General features: G+C 48.6%; 1 protein-coding gene across 2 annotated transcripts in view; it reads left to right on the top strand.

The window, feature by feature from the left end:
- Positions 1–1,636: 1,636 nt before the first annotated feature.
- The window catches only part of PKD1L2 (polycystin 1 like 2), a 117,785-nt gene continuing 96,262 nt past the window's right edge, over positions 1,637–23,159 (top strand). For both annotated transcript variants that reach the window (XM_033219121.1, XM_033219122.1), the window contains exons 1-6: positions 1,637–1,937; positions 6,180–6,341; positions 7,385–7,570; positions 15,596–15,706; positions 16,555–16,702; positions 21,463–21,692. In XM_033219121.1, the coding sequence (XP_033075012.1) occupies positions 1,637–1,937; positions 6,180–6,341; positions 7,385–7,570; positions 15,596–15,706; positions 16,555–16,702; positions 21,463–21,692 (1,138 nt within the window). The remainder of the gene's footprint in view (positions 1,938–6,179; positions 6,342–7,384; positions 7,571–15,595; positions 15,707–16,554; positions 16,703–21,462; positions 21,693–23,159) is intronic.

Here is a 23,159-nt window from a genome sequence, read left to right as displayed (position 1 = left end):
CCAGGCTGGTTTTGAACTCCTGAGCTCAAGTGATCCACCCGCCTTGGCTTCCCAAAGTGCTGGGATCGCAGGCGTGAGCCACTGCGCCCAGCCTCTTGAATGATTTTTATGAGCTACATTATACACATACAAATAAATTTTAGATATGTTTTCATGCAAATGGGATTGAAGTATATGCAATATCTCATACTTTGCTTTTAATATGAACAAAAATCTCTCCAGGTGCAGTGGCTCACGCCTGTAATCCTAGCACTTTGGGAGGCCGAGGTGGGTGGATTGCCTTAGTTCAGGAGTTCAAGGCCATCCTGGGCAACTTGGTGAAACCCCATCCCTACTAAAATACAAAAAATTAGCAGGGCGTGGTGGTGCGCATCTGTCGTCCCAGCTACCCGGGAGGCTGAGGCACGAGAATTGCTTGAACCCAGGAGGCAGAGGTTGCAGTGAGCCGAGATGGCGCTATTGTACTCCAGCCTGGGCAACAGAGCAAGACTCTGTCTCAAAACAAAGAAACAAAAATCTTAGGGATCCTTCCAAATTTGTAGAGGAAGAATTTGTTCATTTTGAAAGTGGTTATATATGATAGACCACGTTTTGTGAACCCATTTCCTATCAATGGACATCTAGATTGTTTCCAATTTTTCCTTTTTAATAAATTCTGCCAAGAATAACCTTATTCATATGACATTTCACACATGTATGAATTTACCTGTTGGTATAATTCCTAGATGTGCAACTGCTACATTATAGAGTTTGTGCTTTTAAATTTTTTATAGATATTATCACATTGCCCACAATAGAGATTGTACCAATTTACCATCAGCAAGCGGAGAGAAAGCCTGTTTCCCCACATTTGGGGAGATGTGTTTGGAAATACTGTCGGAGGCCAGACCATACTAAACCTTGTATACAAAGTTAAGAATTTTGAACTTGATCCATGGAAACCCACGGGAGGGTGTAAGTAGTGGTTAAGGATGGTCAGTTCTGAGCTTTGAGTGAAAGCTGATTTTCGTGATGACATCCAATAAATTTTTAGGGGATTTTTATTCTCCGGAAGGCATGCGTGATGAATAGTGTAATGAATCAGGGAGGGAACCAGATATCCATCAGGGTTGCAGCCATGCTGGGGAGACAATGGGGATCATTTGGGCACAGCTGCCAGTCGGCACAATGGGCTTGGATATAAAAGCAACTTGGTTTCTTTACCATCTTCCTGCCTTCCTGCCATTCTCTAACCTTCCTGCCATTTTTCTTTTATCACATGCTTCCCAGATGCTGATGGCTTTGCACGAAACATACAGCCTTCAGGGTAATGACATAAAACCAACAGCAAGGACTTTTTATCCACCGCTAACAGTTGACTGAAAGATAAGCAGACAGGTGATATAGCAACTTTATCTTTCCCGAGAAGACCATTTGACAAATTAATAGGCGTTGGAGCAGGCATTGAACAAAGAGCTGGGTGACGCAAAAATGCAGACACTGTCAAGCTGAGCCTTTTGTTTCTTCAACAAAAGGTAGCTGCCATTATTTGATGCACAGACAGAAGGGAAGATGGATGATGGGTGGATGTGAGGGCACCCGCATATGAAAGTCCCAAGAGCGAGCTCCATCCAGGGGCCCCCGCAGTGGTTCAAGCATGAGTGCAGCGGGCTTGGTACTCCTGGTGCTTTCTTGGAGGCTTAGGGCCACCACGGCTAAGCCGGAGGAGGGCAGCTTTTGCTCTAAGAGCCAGGTGGCCTTCAGAGATGCTTGCTATGAATTTGTGCCAATTGGACGCACCTTCCGTGATGCCCAGAGCTGGTGCGAGGGGCAAGGAGGCCATTTGGTCTTCATTCAGGATGAAGATACCCAGCGGTTTCTGCAGAAGCACATCTCCCAGGACAGGGAATGGTGGATTGGACTCATGTGGAACTTGGCACGGAATGGAACCATGGAAGGTGGGTGCCGTGATCGCTGTTTTATGAGAAACTTGTGCTTGCAATTCTTGCCATCACTTCTCACCCAAAGCAACATGGAACAAATTAATGTGTCCTAATTCTTATGGTATGGATACCCTTCCCTTTGGTTGTATTGTGGATTAAATAAAATAATTCATGTCTAATGCCACCTAGCACAGAATCTGGCACATCACTGACACTCTAGAAATGCTCACTTCTTTGCCTGTTCCTAATAATAATACTCTGACTGCTTTGGTTCTTGCTAGAATAGTGCCAGGCACTATCCTGAGTGCTTCATGGTCACTATCATGTTGAATTCTTACAATAACAATAAGAAAAATGATTATGTCTCCTTTTTTTTTTTGACAGAGTCTCTCTGTCTCCCAGGCTGGAGTGCAGTGGCAGAATCTCGGCTCACTGCAGCCTCCGCCTCCCAGGTTCAAGTGATTCTTCTGCTTCAGCCTCCCGAGTATCTGGGATTACAGGCACATGCCACTATGCTTGGCTAATTTTTTGTATTTTTAATAGAGACGGAATTTCACCATGTTATCCAGGATGGTCCTGATCTCCTGAGCTTGTGATCCACCTGCCTCAGCCTCCTAAAGTGCTGGGATTACAGGTGGGAGCCACTGCGCCTGGCCTTATGTCCCCATTTTACAGATGAGAAAACTGAGTCTCAGAAAATAATGACTAAGCTATTTTTTAGTGTCCCACCTGTCTTTCCTCACTTGCTGTGAGATGAAAGCAGACCAAGTGCTTAGCATAGTTCCATTCACAGTCTCATTTTAATGGTCCTGAAAGCCTTTGTCCTCCTTTATTCTCTGAAGGCTCCTTCCCCCACCCAGTGCAGTCAGGTTTGTCATTCTCTGTGAATTTACAGAGCCCTGTTCACAGTTCCAAGGCAGTGCCTTTGGTGTGGCTTAAATGGCTTAGTTGTCTGTCTCCCTCCTATACTATGAGCCCTTCAAGGAAAAACCATACTGTGGACATTTTTGTTTTCCCAGTACCTAGACACAATTGAGAATGGAAAAGGAAGCTGGGCGCGTTGGCTCACACCTGTAATCCCAGCACTTTGGGAGGCCGAGGCCGGTGGATCACTTGAGGTCAGGAGTTCGAGACCAGACTGGCCAACATGGTGAAACCTCATCTCTACTAAACATACAAAAATTAGCTGGGCGTGGTAGCACACACTTGTGAGCCCAGCTACTCAGGAGGCTGAGGCAGGAGAATCTCTTGAACCCAGGAGACAGAGGTTCCAGTGAGCCAAGATTGTGCCATTGAACTCCAGCCTGGAAAACACAGTGAGACATTGTCTCAAAAAAAAAAAAAAGAAAGAAAGAAAGAGAGAGAGAGAATGGACAAGAAAACATTTGCATTCAAGCCTCACATGCGCACATGGACCCCACGAGGTAAGCGTAGCTACTATCCTTTCACAGAGGAGGAAAATGAAGTCTAGAGAGAAAAGACGTGCTCAATATGACACAGCTGGTGGTGCACCGTGGGGTCTCTACCAGTCAGAGCAATGCTAAGCCTGACTTTCCTACTGGGCACCTTGCTACCCAGAGGTTCTCTTTGCCCCATATAAGCTACTAGGTTTGAGAAATGAGACATGGCACGTGCTGAACAGCCACAGAACAACACCAGAGTGGATGGAAGTGTTTTAATAAGTGAGCCACTGGGAAGCTCATTTAAGAAAACCCACAGCCAAGGGGATTTGAATTCTTAAGATGCCCCTGCAGGCAGTGTCTCCTGAATGGTTTCTTGAGGTGTAGATGCAACAGTTGCCGAGTTCTGTGTATTGAACTTCCATTCACATGCAGCTAGAGGAGCTGTGCCTGTTAAAACCTCTCCAGGGATACTGCGTGGTTATTGCAGAAAATGAGGTAGTTGTAACTAGGCTGATAGGTAACAACCTCCAATATTTAATGTCGTTTAAGAAACAAGGGCCAGACACTGTGTGCAATCAGATGGCATTTGTGTAAATAGATTTTAGGCACTCGTAAATGCTGATGTGTGAATACAATTCAATTCAGTCTGGAACCATTTATGAGAAACATAACAATGATGGAGAAGCCCATAGGTTAGAGAGGGAAGATACTTTCGTTTTATACCGTTTGTACCATTTAGATTTTTAAAAACCATTTTTTTTTTTTTTTTTTTTTTTGAGACGGAGTCTCGCTCTGTCGCCCAGGCTGGAGTGCAGTGGCCGGATCTCAGCTCAGGCAAGCTCTCCTCCCGGGTTTCACGCCATTCTCCTGCCTCAGCCTCCCGAGTAGCTGGGACTACAGGCGCCCGCCACTCGCCCGGCTAGTTTTTTTTTTGTATTTTTTAGTAGAGACGGGGTTTCACCGTGTTAGCCAGATGGTCTCGATCTCCTGACCTCGTGATCCGCCCGTCTCGGCCTCCCAAAGTGCTGGGATTCAGGCTTGAGCCACCGCGCCCGGCCTAAAAACCATTTCATTTGCATGAATTTATTTCAATAAATTAATAATTATATTTTTGAGTACCCATAATAAATTTTTGTTTTTTGAGACAGAGTCTCACTCTGTTTCCCAGGCTGGAGTGCAGTGGCACCATCTTGGCTCACTGCATCCTCTGCCTCCTAGGTTCAAGCAATTCCCCTGTCTCAGCCTCCCTAGTAGCTGGAATTAAGGCTAATTTTTGTACTTTTAATAGAGATAGGGTTTCACCATGTTGGCCAGGCTGGTCTTGAACTCCTGGCTTCAAGTGATCCATCCACCTTGGCCTCCCAAAGTGCTGGGATTCCAGGCATGAGCCACCACGCCCAATCCATAGTAAATTTTTATATTTAGTGTTTTCTAGCTCTCTGGTGTCCTCAACATGGTTCTGTTTTACACACACACACAGACACACACACACACACACACACACTCCTTTTCAAGAGTTACATCAGGCTGGGCACGGTGGCTCAAGCCTGTAATCCCAGCACTTTGGGAGGCCGAGACGGGCGGATCACGAGGTCAGGAGATCGAGACCATCCTGGCTAACACAGCGAAACCTTGTCTCTACTAAAAAATACAAAAAACTAGCCGGGCGAGGTGGCGGGCGCCTGTAGTCCCAGCTACTCGGGAGGCTGAGGCAGGAGAATGGCGTAAACCCGGGAGGCAGAGCTTGTAGTGAGCTGAGATCTGGCCACTGCACTCCAGCCTGGGCCACAGAGTGAGATTCCGTCTCAAAAAATAAAATAAAATAAAATAAAAGAAGAGTTACATCAGTATTTTCAAGGATCTGAAGAGGCCCAAAGTAACAATAACTGCTTATGTTTTAACTCAGCACTGCCCAGGTGTACTTGGCTTATGAAGAAGACGATATATTAAAACATCCCATGGCCCACTTCTGGACTATATTATTATTATTATTTTGAGACAGGGTCTTGGTCTGTCTCCCAGGCTGGAGTATAGGGGCATGATCATGGTTCACTGTAGCCCCAACCTCAGCTCAAGCAATCCTCCCAACTCAGCCTCCCGAGTAGCTAGGACCACAGGCACCATGTGTGACTAAAATTTTTTTTTTTTAGAGACAAGTTCTCTCTAGGTTGCCCAGGCTGGTCTTAAACTCCTAGGTGCAAGTGATCCTCCCACCTCTAGGATGTTGGGATCATAGGCGTGAGCCACCGGGCCTGGCCCCTGGCTCTTCCTTAGACAGTGGTCAGGGCCAGGTGCGGTGGCTCATGCCTGTAATCCCAGAACTTTGGGAGGCCGAGGCGGGTGGAGTTTGAGCTCAGGAGCTGGAGGCCAGCCTGGGAAACATGGCAAAATCCCTGTCTCTACCAGAAATACAAAAAAATCAGCCAGTCATAGTGGCTTGCACCTGTGGTCTCAGCTACTCAGGAGGCTAAGTTGGGAGGATCACTTGAGCCTGGGAGGCGGAGGTTGCAGTGAGCTGAAATGCACCACTGTGCTCCAACCTGGGTGACAGAGCAAGACCCCATCTCAAAATAAATAAATTATCAATTATGGTTAGACGGAGCTGGCGGCCTCATTTATTTAATCAAAACACCTTCTGCAAGCTCTTCAATTTGGTGTTCCAGTTCTTCTATTGAGTGTTTGAAGATGACAGTGAGGAAGAGACCTTGACTGCTCCTGGAGAGAGATCTCCAGCCCATCAACGTTAATTGCTGACCTGCTGCACACTACTGGCAGAGCAGGGGTGAGCCCTGCATTTGTATAAATGGAATTTGAAGACAGTTGCTGAGTCCTGGTGGTCGTGTTGTCCTTCCAGGGCCGGGGACTTGGTTGGACACCTCCAATGTGACCTACAGCAACTGGCGCGGAGGGCAAGCCACCGCTGCCCCTGACACCTGCGGCCACATCGGGAGAGGCCCTTCCTCCAAGTGGGTGGCCTCGGACTGCGCCCAGACCTTCGCCTTCGTGTGCGAGTTCCGTGAGTGGCCCCTGCCCCGGAGTCCCCATCTCCCACCCTGTCTCCCTGCCTGCCTGCGGGCCTCTGTCCAGGCTCCCCTATCCCTCCTGTTTCTGCTTCCATCTCTCTGACCCTCTCTATCTCTTGCCCCCTCCTCTGTCTCAGTTTTCTGTGGGTCTTTCTTCCCCTTCTCTTTTTCTCCTACTCTTTCTATTTCTCTCCCTTGGTCTCTGACTTTCTTCCTGCCTCTGTGTTCTCTCCGTCTCCCTCTGCCTCTTCAGGGCCTGCCGGTGTCTGTCTCTGTCTCCCTACTGAAGTGCTTACCTGTATGTGTTTTTCTGAGCTCACCTCTGTCTGCGGCTCTCTCCCTGTGTCTATGCATCTCTCTCTGCCCACGGGATGCTCCGTCGCTCATCCCTACGCTCTCCCCATCCACCTGCCTGCCTTCCTGCCTGCCCACCTGTCACGTCTCTGTTTCTGTCTTTCCCGCTCTCTTTTTTTTTTTTTTGAGATGGAGTCTTGCTCTGTCACCCAGGCTGGAGTGCAGTGGTGTGATCTTGGCTCACTGCAACCTCCACTTCCTGGGTTCAAGTGATTCTCCTGCCTCAACCTCCCGAGTAGCTGGGATTACAATGCGAGCCACCAACCCTGGATAATTTTTGTATTATTTTAGTAAAGAGGGGGTTTCACCATGTTGGCCAGGCTGGTCTCAAACTCCTGACCTCAAGTGATCCACCTGTCTTGCCCTCCTAAAATGCCGAGATTACAGGGGTGAGCCACGGAGCCTGGCCTGCATGAGGTTTAGTATTACAGTGGGGGCACAGAGAAGCTAACTAACTTGCTGAAGGTCACACAGCAGTGTGTGGCTGGGCTGGATCTGATCCCAGGGAACCTAGCTCAGCACAATGCTGCCAACAACCATATTCTGTTTCTTACCCCTGCCAAGCAGCTCCTGAGTTCTTGCATCTCAGCCTAACCCCTGGGACCCTCCTCTTCCCATGAACCGGCACTTGCCTGTCTGTAACCATGAGCCCCCCTAATGTCTTGCCTTCCCTTTGCCACAGGAGTTGGCCAGAGCCTGGCCTGCAAGGGACTCCATGCCACCATGCACTGCGGCTCGGGGCAGGCCATCCAGGTCCAGGATGCCGTCTATGGGCGCCAGAACCCCAATTTCTGCACGCAGGATGCCGGGCGTCCCTTAGATCTGGAGCAGGGATGCAGCTGGGCCAGTGTCAAGGATGAGGTGGCAGGTAGGGCCCAAGGGCTCTGCAGCTCTGGTTGCCAGCAGAGGGCAGTTGCTGGTATTCTGTGCTCAGCAAAGGGTTCCAGAAGCCTCTGATAATCTTCATCTCTGACCGTGGGCCTCCAACATGTGAGAAATTTGGCCAGTTCCTGCTCATGGCACGGAGCAGGGAAGCAGAGGGCTGTGGCCCACCCACCCCAACTTCAAACCGTGTCATGGATCTGGTGGGCATAGTGTGCCTCAACCCCTGCTGGGTGCAGGAAACACCACTTTTTTATTTTTATTTTATTTTATTTTTATTTTTATTTTTTTGGGGGGGACAGAGTCTAGCTCTGTCGCCCAGGCTGGAGTGCAGTGGCGCGATCTCGGCTCACTGCAAGCTCCGCCTCCTGGGTTCACGCCATTCTCCTGCCTCAGCCTCCCGAGTAGCTGGGACTATAGGCGCCCGCCACCGCGCCCGGCTAATTTTTTGTATTTTTAGTAGAGACGGGGTTTCCCTGTGGTCTCGATCTCCTGACCTCGTGATCTGCCTGCCTCGGCCTCCCAAAGTGCTGGGATTACAGGCGTGAGCCACCGCGCCTGGCAACACCACTTTTTTAACTTAATTTTTGAATTTTTGAAATACTCCAAACATATAGACAAGAATAGAAAATACTGTAATGAACTCCCACAAATCTGCTGCCCACCTTTATCGGATCTGAACACCATGCCACATTTGCTTAAGATTCCCTCATTAGAAAAATGAATACAGCTGGGCATGGTGGCTCATGCCTGTAATCTCAGCACTTTGGGAGGCCGAGGCGGGTGGATCACCTGAGGTCAGGAGTTCAAGACCAGCCTGGCCAACATGGTGAAACCCCATCTCTACTAAATATACAAAAATTAGCCAGGCTGGTGGCACACACCTGTAATCCCAGGTATTTGGGAGACTGAGGCAGGAGAATCACTTGAGTCCCGGAGGCGGAAGTTTCAGTGAGCCGAGATCAGGCCATCATACTCCAGCCTGGGTGATGGTGCCAGACTCTGTCTCAAAAAAAAAAAAAAAAGGAAAAGAAAAATGAATACAACACTAGGAGACTTCTGTGGATCCCTCCACAGTCCTGTTCCTGTTACGAATTCAGTGTTTCTTAATCACGTGCATGCTTCGTGCTTCTCTACTTTCTTTCTTTTTTTGAGACAGAGTCTCTCTCTCTTGCCCAGGCTGGAGTGCTGTGGCCCAATCTTAGCTCACTGCAATCTCCGCTTCCTGGGTTCAAGCGATTCTCCTGCCTCAGCCTCCCGAGTAGCTGGGATTACAGGCGTATGCCACCACTCCCGGCTAATTTTTGTATTCTTAATAGAGATAGGGTTTCACTATGTTGACCAGGCTGATCTCGAACTCCTGAGCTTAGGCAATCTGCCTGCCCTGGCCTCCCAAAATGCTGGGATTACGGGCGTAAGCCACCACGCCTATTTTGTTTTCACTTTCTATGCACGTATTCCTACACACTACAGAGTGTTGCTTTTGCAGGGCTTTTTTAAAAAAATTAATTAATTAACTAATTAATTAATTTATTTAGAGACAGAATCTTGCTTTGTCACCCAGGCTGGTATGCAGTGGCACAATTTCTTCTCACTGCCACCTCTGCCTCCTGGGTTCAAGTGATTCTTGTGCCTCAGCCTCCTGAGTAGCTGGGACTACAGGCGTGCGCCACCACACCCGGTTAATTTTTTATATTTTTAGTAGAGACGGTGTTTCACCACGTTTGCCAGGCTGGTCTCGAACCCCTGACCTCAGGTGATCCACCCACCTCAGCCTCCCTGGGATTACAAGTGTGAGCCGCTGTGCCCAACCACTTTGCAGGGTTTTAATGTTTATATAAATGGTACCATATTTGCAGGGTCTTAATGTTTATGTAAATGATATCATATTGTGTGTCATTCTACAGAATGCATTTTTCTTTCGTTTTGGTTCTTGTGTTTTGCTCAACATCATGTTTTTGAGATGTATTATCCATCTTGATACATGTCGTGCTGCTTTATTTGTTTCATCGGTTGTGTAACTGTGCTGTCATTTGTCTCTTCTCCTGTTGAGAAAGGTTGGTTCTTAATCTTTGTGACTGTGAATGACGCTGAAGCCGAGCTCCTGATGGATGGTATCTCTCGTTCATATGGGAGAGTTACTCTCGGGCTTTGTTTTTCTAAATCGGATTAAATCTCCTTCTGAGCTGCACTCACCCAGTGACCAGGATTCAATTTCCAGGATTATGGGGGTTTCTTGCACCCTGCTGGGAGGTGAAAACTCCTCAGAGAGCTTCCTGGTCCAGGATATCTGGGAACCCTCTTCTTTCTGCTGCAGTCACCATTCTCCCCGCTGGAGGGTCCAGGAAGGCAGGTGGTCTGCTGCTTCTTGGCTAAGTGAGGACACAGCCCCCTGTGGCCAGGCTGTGAGCCCTGGGTCCTGGGAGTCAGCTTTCCCAGTTGTGCCTCTTGGCACTCTCCTCTGAACCTCTGCTTCTGCCCAAAGACCCTTGAAGATTCAGGGAGGGAAGTCCGTACTCCCAGAACTTCCTCCTGCCTGGGGGAAATGAGAATGGCTCCTCTGTCCTCATGCCTTTTGCAGCAGGCGTGGGGAAATGAAATGCTAAAAATCGGCTGGCTGGTTTTCACTGACTCTTCTTACTCCAGCGTTCCTGAGGCTGTGGCCCCTGCAAGGAGAAAGGGCCCTGGACAGGAGGATGGATGTACCTCCCTCACCAAGGCACTGCTGGGGCTTGGTGGGCTGTTTCCTCAAAGGCTCAGCTGTAGGTTCCTGAAATGTGGCACCCACAGCTCAGAGAGCACGTTAGAGGGGAGCCCTGCACCCTGTTGCGGGAGTCGGAAGAGGAGCGCAGGGAGGATCCCATAGGGTCTGTATCTAAGCACCCTGGTCCCTCATTCATTCAGTTAACCAATAAACACTTGTTTTTTCCTTTTTGAGACAGAGTCTTGCTCTGTTGTCCAGGCTGGAGGGCAGTGGCACAATCTTGGCTCACTGCAACCTCCCCCTCCTGGGTTCAAGCGATTCTCCTGCCTCAGCCTCCCGAGTAGCTGGAATTATAGGTGAGCACCACCACACCCAGCTAATTTTTGTATTTTTTGTAGAGACAGGGTTTCACCATGTTGCCCAGGCTTGTTTCTAACTCCTGGCCTCCAGTGATCCACCCACCTTGGCCTCCCCAAAGTGTTGGGAATACAGGCGTGAGCCACTGTGCCTGGCCCAAACTCTGTTTTTCAAAGAGCTCGCAGCGCAGTAGGGAGACAGTAATACACAGGCAAGTAACTAATGCTGTGGTAAATGCTGCAACCCAGAAGAGCAAACACTATCTAGTCATGCAAAACTTATTTTGTACCTACTATGTGCCAGGTACTGTTCTATGTGCGCTGGAGATGTAACAGTGAGCCAAAAATTTTTAAAAACCTCCCACTTAATTTCAAACTCGCTCCCAAGTGCTGCTACTTAGGATCCCAAGTGACTTTGGGCCGCATTCTGAGCCGCAAGGCATCTGGGGACCTGAAAGGGTTTTAAAGTTTGTCTGCAAGGCATGTTAAATCCTGGAATTAGATCAGATTTAGTTGACTTTTTTTTTTTTTTTTAAGTGAATTGTATGTGGCTACGAAGAGTCAGAAAAAACTCTGTCCTCAGGTTCTGGAATTAGACGTCTCTTTGAGTCTATTTAATCTGAGAACAGAGATGTGGTGGTGGCTTGTGTTCCCGTTTGATCACAGGGGTTCCCTGGATCACGGGGTGGAGGTGGGGCTCAGGAAAGCTTTACGGGGGCAGTGTCAGGAGCCTGGCTGTGAAGGAAGTGCAGAATCCAGCCAGGAGAAAGGCTGGGGGACAAGGTGGTGAGGACACGAGGTGGCAGGCTCAGGTGTGGACTGCAGTATGAACGATGATGGTGGGGAGAGAGCCCAGGATGGTCTCTCTGGATAACAACACTGTTAGAAAAAAACCTCAGCAGGGACGTGGCCTCTGTGTCTTAAGGCAGTTTACCCATTCCAAGGGGATATTGAATATTTTGTGAGCTGGAAGGTGAGCCCTGCTGCAGACTGCTTAGACCAAGCCCAAGGATGGGGCAGAACCCCCTGGGATGTGGGCAGCAGGGTACATGGCAAGAGGGTGGCAAGTTGGGGTTCAAATCCCAGCTCAGCCCCTGCTGCCTGGGTGATCCAGGCAAGTTGCAGAATCTAAGTTTCATGGGACTCCTGTGAGGGTCACGAGAACCTGGGGGAAGAGTGTAGCACCTTGTACGCACTCTGCAAGTGGAGTGGACATTCCTGTATGCTCTGTTCCAGCTGGCTCTGGGCCAGCAATAGGGCATCAGCATCCCCTGGGAGCTTGTTAGACATGCACACTGTCCAGCTGCACCCCATACCTACTGAATCAGAATCCTGGGGGGTGGGGTCTGAATCTAGTTAAATGCTGACAGCTGCCTGTTAATTGGAGCGTCCATTGGGGGAACTGCTGGGGCAGGGGAGAGGAGATGCTTAAAAAAAACAAAGAGGCTGGGCACGGTGGCTCACGCCTGTGATCCCGGCGTTTTGGGAGGCCAAGGTGGGTGGATCACGTGAGGTCAGGTATTTGAGACCAGCCTGGCCAACATGGTGAAACTCTGTCTCTACCAAAAATACAAAAATTAGCCAGGTGTGGTGGCATGGGCCTGTAGTCCCTGCTACTTGGGAGGCTGAGGCAGGATAATCGCTTGAACCCAGAGGCAGAGGTTGCAGTGAGCCAAGATCATGTCACTGCACTCCAGCCTGGGCAACACAGCTAGACTCTGTCTCAAAAAACAAAAAACAAACAATTAAAACAAGAAGAAAATAAACCCTCACATTCTTTTGGAGATTATAGTTTAGTGCTGTGGATGCACATAATGGGAGTAACTCAAATTGAGGGGAGCATCCAACTAGGTCTTTCAATAGAAGGAATTTAATGCAGGGAATTGGTTTCCCAAGTCATGAACGTGCTGAGGAGCCAAACAAAGGATGCTGCTGCAGACCTGAGATTGGCAGCCATGGAAAGCTGCTGCCACCCCTAAAGGCTGGCACGATAACTGGAAGGGATGTTTTTACCAAAATCAGAAGTCAGGATCATCCAGTAGATACTAGAGCCATGGCAGAGCTTGCCGGTAGGAGATAGGACCATGTGCAGAGGGCCCGTCCAAAGGGAGCTGGAGCTACAGGGGAGCTGCTGTGAGAGGCAGGATGAGAAGTACCCTGGCTTCCAATCTCTTTCTGTCTGGCATAGGCAAAATTATGGCCCTCATGATTTCTCATCCTAATCCATGGAGCTGTGGGTATGATGAGACACCATGCCTGCGGCTATGTTAACGTCTGTGACAAAAGATACTTTGCAGATATAATTATGGTTGCTAATCAGTTGGTTTTAGGGTAGAAAGAGTATGCTAGAATATGCAATTGTGCAGTCTAAACACATGAGCCCTTAAAAGCAGAGAACTTTCTCTGGCTAGAAGCAGAAGATAGATATGGGAAAAGGAGAAGTCAGAGAGATTCCAAGTGTTTGACAGGTTTGATGCCCTGTTGCTGGCTCTGAGATGCAGTGGTCGCATGGAAGGACAGAAGAGAGCCCTCTAGGAATTAAGGGCTGAATTTCTGCCAACAAGAATGAGATTGGCAGCAGATCCTTCCCTAGAGTCTCCAGAAAGAAACACAGCCGGGCGTGGTGGCTCACGCCTATAATCCCAGCACTTTCGGAGACCGAGGTGGGTGGATCACCTGAGGTCAGAAGTTCCAAACCAGCCTGGCCAACATGGCGAAACTCCATCTCTACTAAAAATACAAAAATTAGCTGAGTGTGGTGGTGTGCACCTGTAGTCCCAGCTACTTGGGAGGCTGAGGCAGGAGAATCACTTGAATCCAAGAGGGAGAGGTTGCAGTGAGCCAAGATGTCACGACCGTACTCCAGCCTGGGTGACATGGTGAGACTCTGTCTCAAAAAAAAAAAAAAAAAAAAAAGGCCAGGAGCAGTGGCTCACACCTGTAATCTCAGCACTTTGGGAGGCTGAGACAGGTGGATCACCTGAGGTCGGGAGTTCAAGACCAGGCTGACCAACACACAGAAACCCCATCTCCACTAAAAATACAAAATTAGCCAGATGTGGTGGCATATGCGTTTAATCCCAGCTACTCAGTAGGCTGAGGCAGAAGAATTACTTGAACCCGGCAGGCAGAGATTGCAGTGAGCCGAAATCGCACCACTACACTCCAGCCTGGGAAACAAGAGTGAAACTCCATCAAAAAAAAAAAAAAAAGGAAGGAAGGAAGGAAAGAGAAAGAAAGAAAGAAAGAAAGGAAGAGAGAGAGAGAAAGAAAGAAAGAGAGAGAGAAAGAAAAGAGAAGAGAAGAAAAGAGAAGAGAAGAGAAGAAAGAGAGAGAAACACAGCCCTGGCACCTTGGTGTCAGCCCTGTGATATGAGCAGAGACCAGCTGAGCCCACCCAGACTTCTGACCTCCACACAGAATTGTGAGATGTAAAAAATCTGTGCTGTTTTATTTATTTTATTTTTGAGACAAAGTCTCACTCTGGTGCCCAGGCTGTAGTGCAGTGGTGCAATCTCAGCTTACTGCAACCTCCACCTCCCTAGTTCAAGTGATTCTCCTGCCTCAGCCTCCTAAGTAGCTGGGACTACAGGCGCCCACCACCACACCCGGCTAATTTTTGTTATTTTTGGTAGAGATGGAGTTTCCTCATTTTGGTCAGGCTGGCCTCGAACTTCCGACCTCAAGTGATCCACCTGACTCAACCTCCCAAAGTTCTGGGATTACAGGCATGAGCCACCACACCTGGCCAAAAATCTTTGTTTTTTGTTTTATTTTGTTTTGAGACAGAGTCTCGTTCTGTAGCCCAGGATGCGGTGCGATGGCGTGATCTCTGCTCACTGCAACCTTCACCTCCCAGGCTCAGGCTATTCTCCTGCCTCAGCCTCCTGAGTAGCTGGGATTACAGGCATGTGCCACCACGCCCACCTGATTTTTATATTTTTAGTAGAGATGGGGTTTTGCCATGTTGGCCAGGCTGGTCTCAAACTCCTGACCTCAGGTAATCCACCCACCTTGGCCTCCCAAAGTGCTAGGATTATAGGTGTGAGCCACCACTCCCAGCCAAATCTATGTTGTTTTAAGTCGTTAAGTCAGTGGTAAGTTGTTACACCACCCTCCAATCTTTCACTAGTACCGGCCATCGGCCAAGCTTCCCTGGGAGCCAGTGGCCAAGGGAGTTTGGAAAGTGTAGGTCCCTGTGACACAAGCAGGGCAGGGTGAGAGGGTGGCTCTGTGGGCCCAGGGCCAACTGCCCGGAAGAAGTGGGACCTAGCAGGTAACTGGGAAATGCACAGGTGGGTGTTCTGGACCTGTTTCTTTCTCCCAGGCTTCCCTGCGGGCATCTGACACATCTCACTAGGCAGGAGGGAGAGGTGCTGGACGACCCTGAAGTTTCTGGAATGGGCTGTCCCTGCTCCTCCTTCTTTGGGCACGTGGCACCCTGATGGGCACAGGTTTCCTAATCTCACCCCCTCTGCTGGTTCTCTGGGTGTAGATTTCTATTTAGGGCCATCTGACTAGATGCTACTGGACCAGTGGTTCTCCACATGGGGTCCCTGGGCTGGCAGTGTCAGGATCAGCATCCCATAGGAGCTGGTTAGAAATGCATATTCTCCAGCTATACTCCGTACCAACCGAATCAGAATCACTGAGGGTGAGGTCTGGAATGAGGTGTCTTCACAGGACCCACAGGGATCTGGCACAAGCTGAAGTTTGAGACCAGGATGCTAGACCCTGAACAACTTGAGGACAGAAATCCTACTTCTCTGTCCCCTGAGTACCTAGCCCAGTGCCTGGTCTTCAGGAGATATCAAAAGCTATTTGTTGGGCGGATGGTGGGTAAACGGATGAGTGGATGAGAGGCCATGCATCTCTGTGCAGCTCTGTTGAGTGTGTCCTCTTTTGTCTTGCACTCCATTCCTGCTTCCGCTGGGATGTGGGTGCTTCCCAGGCCAGTGCCAGGGGCTACAGGCTTGCCAGGTGGCAGCAGATGAGACCTACTTTGGAAACCTGTGTCCGACTCAGGGCAGCTACCTGTGGGTGCAGTACCAGTGCCGGGAAGGTGAGTCCCCAGCTTGCTTGAGCGTAGAAATTTCCCTCTATTTCACGGCATGTCCAGCTTCCCCTGAAAACAGATAGCAGCCACCCACATGGGCTCATCTCTGTGTTCTAAGAGACTCCCTCATTCAAAATTGCTCCCCTTGGCTTGGTGCAGTGGCTTACACCTGTAATCCCAGCACTTTGGGAGGCAGGAGGATAGTCTGAGCCCAGGAGTTGGAGACTAACCTGGGCAACATGGAGAAACCCCGTCTCCACAAAAATTATAAAAATTAGGCTGGGTGTGGTGGCCCACGCCTGTAATCCCAGCACTTTGGGAGGCTGAGGGGGGTGGATCCCTTGAAGTCAGCAATTCGAGACCAGTGGCCAACATGGTGAAACCCTGTCTCTACCAAAAAAAATACAAAAACTAGCCAGCCATAGTGGCATGCACCTGTAGTCCCAGCTACTTGGGAGGCTAAGGTGGGAGAAATGCTTGAACCTACGAGGCAGAGGTTGCAGTGAGCGGAGATCACGCTACTGCCCTGCAGCCTGGGTGACAGAGTGAAACCCTGTCTCAAAAAATAAAAATAAAAATTAGCAGGTGTAGTAGTACACGCCTGTAGTCCCAGCTACTCAGTCTCTACTGAGGTGGGAGGATCACCTGAGCCTGGGGAGATCGAGGCTGCAGTGAGCCATGACTGCACCACTGCCCTCCAGCCTGGGTGAAAGAGCAAGACCCTGTGAGGGGGGGGAAGAAAAAAAGACCCACATAAAAATACTGGACAGGTAGCCAGAAGAGAGTCAGTTATAAACAGAAATGTGCAATTGTGCTCCACAAGGGCATGCAGCATTTTGTCTTTTAATCCACAGCCCTGCAGCTGATGGTGTCCAGTGAGAGTTTCGTCTTTGACAATGTCACCATCTCCCTGACGTGGCTCCTCTCACCCTACATAGGAAACCTGTCCTGTATAATTAGTACAGGAGATGGCCACATTTTTGATCCCTACAACCCACCAAGGTAAGAGAAATCTCTGAGCCTTGAGCCAGGTTGTATGTATCATCATTTTTTTGTCTCATAACAAACCACCCCAAAACTTGGTGGCTTAAAACAATAGTTACCATTTCTTATGGTTCTTTGGAAAGCTGGGTGGCTTTTCTTGTCTGAGTGGAGTTGGCTGGGGTGGGCTGTCTACGAAGACCTCACTCACTCACACGCCTAGTGGTCAGCTGGATGTCAGCCAGAAGCATGTGCTGTTCGTCACCCAACAGGTTAGCCTGGGCTCATTCACACGGTGGCAAAGCGTTCCTAGCAGCAGAGCCTGATGCGCAAACATTTTTTCAAATCTCTGCTTGTGTTACATTTTCTAAGATACCGTTGGCCAAAGCAAGTTCCATGGCCAAGACCAGATTCAAGAGGTGGAGGAGTAGACCCCACCTGATAGAAGGAACGTGGAGCCACACTGCAAGGCACTGCCATACAGGGATGGGAGGAATTGTTGCTGCTCCTTTTGCAAACACTCTACCTCACAGGTTTTCTTTCTTTTTTTTTTTTTTTTTTTTGAGACAGGGTCTTGCTCCATTACCCAGGCTGGAGTGCAGTGGCTCAATATCGGCTCACTGCAACCTCCACCTCCCGGGTTCAAGCGATTCTCCTGCCTCAGCCTCCCAAGAAGCTAGAACTACAAGCATGTGCCACCATGCCTGGCTAATATTTGTATTTTTAGTAGGGACAGGGTTTTCACCATGTTGTCTAGGTTGGTCTCGAACCTCTAACCACAGGTGATCTACCTGCCTTGGCCTCCCAAAGTGCTGGTAGTACAGGTGTGAGCCACCGCACCCAGCCCCCTGTCACATTTATGTTCGTGGCTGCCTTGAATGTTTCATAGTGTCAAATGAGAAACCATATGCAGTGACGCTTTGGGGGCAAATGTCTGGGTGATACAAATCCCTATGCTATTGTTCTGTGGGTTTCTTCCTGATTGCTATGAGTTTATAAAGAAAACAACAGATTGTAAGTTACACATTCTTTCAGTCCCTAAATCTTGTACAATTTAAATTTGGCATAAGTCAAAATTGCCTACATGTAGCCCCACTATGACCCACAGCTACGTAGGACTCTTCAGTGATAAATAGTGGCTTAGAATAGAAGCAAATGGGACCAAATGTTAAAGTTCGTTAAGTCTGGATGGAGAATCCATGGATGGTGTTGTATTACTCTCTGGAAGTTTTTGTGGGATTAAAATCTAAGACACAATGAGCACTGTTTTACATTTGCAATCTCTCTGGGCATTAACTCTAAGCAAGAATCACTGGCATTTTTTTTCTCTTTCAAAGGAAATAGATGGTGGCACCCCCTCCACCATTGCCCCACCAAAATAGTCCATTTTCCTTTACATTAAAGATTAATTGGACCTTGAAACTACCCACCCACTTTTTTAGGGGGGGAGGTGGGCAGAGTCTTGCTCTGTCACCCAGGCTGGAGTGCAGTGGCATGATCTCAGCTCACTGCAACCTCTGCCTCCCAGGTTCAAGCGATTCTCCTGCCTCAGCCTCCCAAGTAGCTGGGACAACAGGCGCATACCACCACGCCCAGCTAATTTTTGTGTTTTTAGTAGAGACGGGATTTTGCCATGTTGTCCAGGCTGATCTTGAACTCCTGACCTCAGGTGATCTGCCCATCTTGGCTTTTCAAAGTGCTGGGATTACAGGCATGACCCACTGCGCCTGGTCATCACCCACCTTTTAAAAATCATTTTTATAAACACTGGGAAAGGCCTGTCTGACGCCTTCTTATCAATACTAGCAGCCACAGAACTCAGTTTATGATATGGAAAATAGCATGCATTTTGATTTTTGAATATACAGAAGCCTCATTTTTTTGTGTAAATATCACTGTGCTTTTCTCTTATGTGTTAGTACAGCCTCCTACTTTTTCTTAACTCCTCAGTAGTCTAAGAGGTGAGATTTTAAAATCAAACCGTTCGTATCCGTTGTAGATAAATATTAAGAGTTTCTGGGAAGAATTGCATTTTATAGAAGTCAGAAGACTTCTCTGTTAGAAGCTCTTTTTCACCTTGCCTTATATTCGTTTGCATGGAGGGCTTTTTTGTTTCTCTGTTTTTCATGGAAAATTTTCCATATTTCTGAAACTGTATTATAGGCCTTACAGAACAATTTGCATGTGGTGAAATATATGCGAATCCAGCGTTGGTTAGCTAAGCGCCACCTACTGGCAAATCTAGGGATTGACATTGTTCTTCCGTTATTAATCAGCTGCTTCTGCACACAGCTGATGTTGGGAGTGCAGAGATTTGTCGGAAACTAATAATCTACAAAACAACACAAGCCTTAGAGTGACCTAGAGCTAAAGTTCTCTCTGGGGGAACCAGAATGATAAGGCAGGAGCAATGGATCTACAGAAGAGAGAGTAGCCCGGACCCGAAAGCGTGTGGCGTATTCAAATAACTGCAAATAATTGAAATCGCCGTGCCTGGAGTTCAGGGCTCTGTGGAAAAATGAAAGATGCTGAAAAACTTAGCAGGAGCCTGGTCCTGAAGAGGTGTTGATGCTAGACAGTCTAACGTAGGTGAGGTCTGTCAACTAAAGAAAACTAAAGAAAAATCAAGCTTTTTAAATAAAGTTAGTTTTATTCAGAAGTCTCACTGAGGATCATAGACTGAGGACGACAGCTCAGGAGGAGTCTTTCAAAGAGGTTCTGCCAGACTGCTCCAAAACAGTGTTTCAGTTCACGACTTCTATATGGGTTGTGGAGGTTCAGTCCACATAAAATCACATAAAAGTTTGGGTGCAAGAGTACATCTGCCTCTAGATGACTAAAGTGTATCTTGTTGGCCGGCTTCAGTGGCTCAGTGCTCATCCCAGCACTTTGGGAGGCCAAGGTGAGTGGATCACTTGGGGTCAGGAGTTCAAGACCAGCCGGGTCAACATGGTGAGACCCCATTTCTACTAAAAAAAAAAAAAAAAAAAAAAAAAAAAAAAAAATTAGCTGGACGTGGTGGTGCATGCCTGTATTCCCAGCTACGCAGGAGGGTGATGGAGGAGAATCACTTGAACCTGGGAGGCGGCGGTGGCAGTGAGCCGAGATCGTGCCACTGTTCTCCAGCCTAGGCAACAGAGAAAGACTCTGTCAAAAAAAAAAAAGAAAGAAAGAAAGAAAGAAAAACAAACTTGTCGTAGATTGCAGAAGCATAATCACTAGCTATCTCAGACATTACCTTTTTTTTAATTTTGTTTTTGTTTTGAGACGGAGTTTCACTCTGTCACCCAGGCTGGAGTGCAGTGGCACGATCTTGGCTCACTGCAAGCTCCGCCTCCCAGGTTCATGCCATTCTCCTGCCACAGCCTCCCGAGTAGCTGGAACTACAGGTACCTGCCACCATGCTCAGCTAATTTTTACTTTATTTTATTTTGGATTTTTAGTAGAAATGGGGTTTCACCGTGTTAGCCGGGATGGTCTCGATCTCCTGACCTCGTGATCCTCCCGCCTCAGCCTCCCAAAGTGCTGGGATTACAGGCGTGAGCCACTCCGCCCGGCCAGACAATATCTTATATGTAAGAAAAGGACCAGTCATTTATCTTTTTAGGGATATAGTGACTCAGGCTAGAGACATGGAAGCAGAGCACTCTGTTCTGTTTTGTCCTCAAAGTGTTCTGGAGGGCTGCCTGTCGCTGCAAAGTCAGGAGCTTCCTGTGATGATGCTGGCAAACAGAAATGAGCACAGGTGTCTCCTTGAGTTTGCTACTTTGTCTCACAGGAACCAGGGAATAGACTCTGATGTGGAGCACAGGAAGGGAGTAGTAAGATGGGCAAGAGGAGAGTTGAACTGGGATGCAGGGGCCACAGAGGCCTTGCCGATCCTCCGGAAACCTCTGAGCTGGCATGGCCCTCAAAGTTGTTTCCAATTGAGGCCAGAGAGCCAGACCGTTATAATCCGGCATTGAGTACTCGTTGGGTGTGGGATGTCCGTGGGATGGGAGGTAGGCTTGAGTGAGGCAGCTCCCTTTGGCTAAAAGGGACTCCTGTACATGGATTCAGCTGTGAGCCCTCAGCCACAGCTCACAGGTGTACTGGGGGATGCATGCCTCAGGCTTGAAGGGTGGAATCTGGAGGATTCCCTACAGCACCCACTACAGAGGATAATAGGGTTTTCAGGTCAGGAACTACGTGGTCTAAGTTGTTACCATTACTGCTAGTATTCACTGGATTTTTTTTTTTTTTTTTGAGACAGGATCTTACTCTGTTGCCCAGGCTGGAATGCAGTGGTGTGATCTCAGCTCACTGCGACCTCTACCTTCTGGGTTCAAGCGATCCTCCTGCCTCAGCCTCCCTAGTACTTGGGATTACAGGTGTGCACCACCACGCCTTGTGTTTTTAGTAGAGATGGGGTTTCGCCATGTTGGCCAGGCTGGTCTGAAGCTGCTGACCTCAAGTGATCTACCCTCCTCAGCCTCCTGAAGTGCTGGGATTACAGGCGTGAGCCACCACGCCCGGCCAGCCATGCACTTTTAAACAACCAGATCTTGTGAGAACCCACTCACTACCAAGAGAGCAGCACCAGGGGGATGGTGCCAAGCCATTCATGAGAAAACGCCCCTATGAGCCAATCACCTTCCACCAGGCCCCACCTCCAACACGGGGAATTACAATTCAACATGAGATTTGGGCAGGAGCACAGATCTAAACCCTGTCAGTGCATGTGTAAATGCGTGTCTTTGTGTTTCCCCGACGCTGGTCATGTCCCTGACTGTGGCCGGCAGTGTGTCCAGCAATGTGACCCACCAGTTCACATCTCCTGGGGAATTCACCGTGTTTGCTGAATGCACAACCAGTGAGTGGCATGTGACAGCCCAGAGGCAAGTGACCGTGCGAGACAAGATGGAGAGGCTCAGTGTGACTGCATGCTCCGGCCTGTCCCAGTCCGGAGCCGGCCCCCTCTGCCAGGCTGTCTTTGGGGATCCTCTGTGGATTCAGGTGGAGATTGATGGAGGTGAGTCTGCAGAACTGGGCACATCAAGGCAAATTATAAAATCACTGATTTCCTCCAAATCTGTCCAACTCCCAGGCCTTAATAAGTAGTAGGCCAGGTTCAGTGGCTCAAGCCTGTAATTTCAACACTTTGGGAGGCTGAGGCGGGCGAATTGCTTGAGCCCAGAAGTTCAGAACCAGCCTGGGCAACAGGGTGAGATCCCATTTCTATAAAAAGTACAAAAATTAGTCAGGTTTGGTCGCACACGACTGTAGTCCCAGCTACTTGGGTGGCTGAAGTGGGTGGATGGCTTGAATCTGGGAGGTTGAGGCTGCAGTGAGCTGAGATCATGCCACTGCATGCCAGCCAGGACATCAGAGTGAGACCCTGTTTAAAAAAAATTAAATAAAGAGTAACAAGGATCACCTACTGAGTTCTTTTTTTTTGAGGAGTTTTGCTCTTGTTGCCCCAGTGGAGAGCAATGGCGCAATCTCAGCTCACTGCAACCTCCACCTCCTGGGTTCAAGTGATTCCTCTGCCTCAGCCTCCCAAGTAGCTGGGATTACAAGCATGCGCCACCACACCTGGCTCATTTTTTGTATTTACTAGAGACGGGGTTTCACCATGTTGGCTAGGCTGATCTCAAACTCCTGACCTCAGATGATCCACCTGCCTTGGCCTCCCAAGGTGCTGGGATTATAGGCGTGAACCACTATGCCTGGCCGAGTTCATTTTTAAACTATCATTTATTCATTTATTTAGCACCTAGTGTGTGCCAGGCACTGTTCTAAGTGCTTTGCATACACTTGCATACTCATCACATACTAGTATTATCTTCATTTTACAGATGAAGAAATGAAGACACAGAAAGGTTAAAACATTTGCCCAGAGTCAGAAGGCTAGTAAGCTAGTGAGCGCTCCCAGCCTTCCAAAGGCCCTTCTCCTTCTTTGCATCCCTGTAGAACTGAACTTCCAAGTCACTTTCTGTTGGGAATTTGATTAGGATGAGGTGGCACTGGGACTGCTACCAAATGGGCCTGAGCCCGTCTCAGTGCAGCCAGCATCGACTAGCTTGGCACACAATCAAGTTGCCCCTGGCCAATGCCAGTATTCAGCTGCACCCGCTGGTATAGCCATGCCAGCTGTTATGGCTGGGGTCCATTCTGACTGGTCACAGTGTGTTTTTTGATTGGTCACAGAGACTGCTCTCATTGATTGTCATGTCCATTCTGATTGGTCACAGTGTCTATTCTTTTTTTTGTTTTTGAGATGGAGTCTTGCTCTGTCATCCAGGCTGGAGTGCAGTGGTGGGATCTCGGCTCACTGCAAATTCCACCACCCAGGTTCAAGTGACTCAGCCACCTGGGTAGCTGGGACTATAGGTGTGTGCCACCATGCCTGTATTTTTTTTTTTTTTTTTGTATTTTTTTGTATTTTAGTAGAGATGGGATTTCGCCATATTGGCCAGGCTGGTCTTGAACTCCTGAC

Source organism: Trachypithecus francoisi, unplaced genomic scaffold (assembly GCF_009764315.1).
Source record: "Trachypithecus francoisi isolate TF-2019V2 unplaced genomic scaffold, Tfra_2.0 Lachesis_group10, whole genome shotgun sequence".
NCBI lineage: Eukaryota > Metazoa > Chordata > Mammalia > Primates > Cercopithecidae > Trachypithecus > Trachypithecus francoisi.
This window is presented reverse-complemented; position numbering and strand designations above follow the sequence as displayed.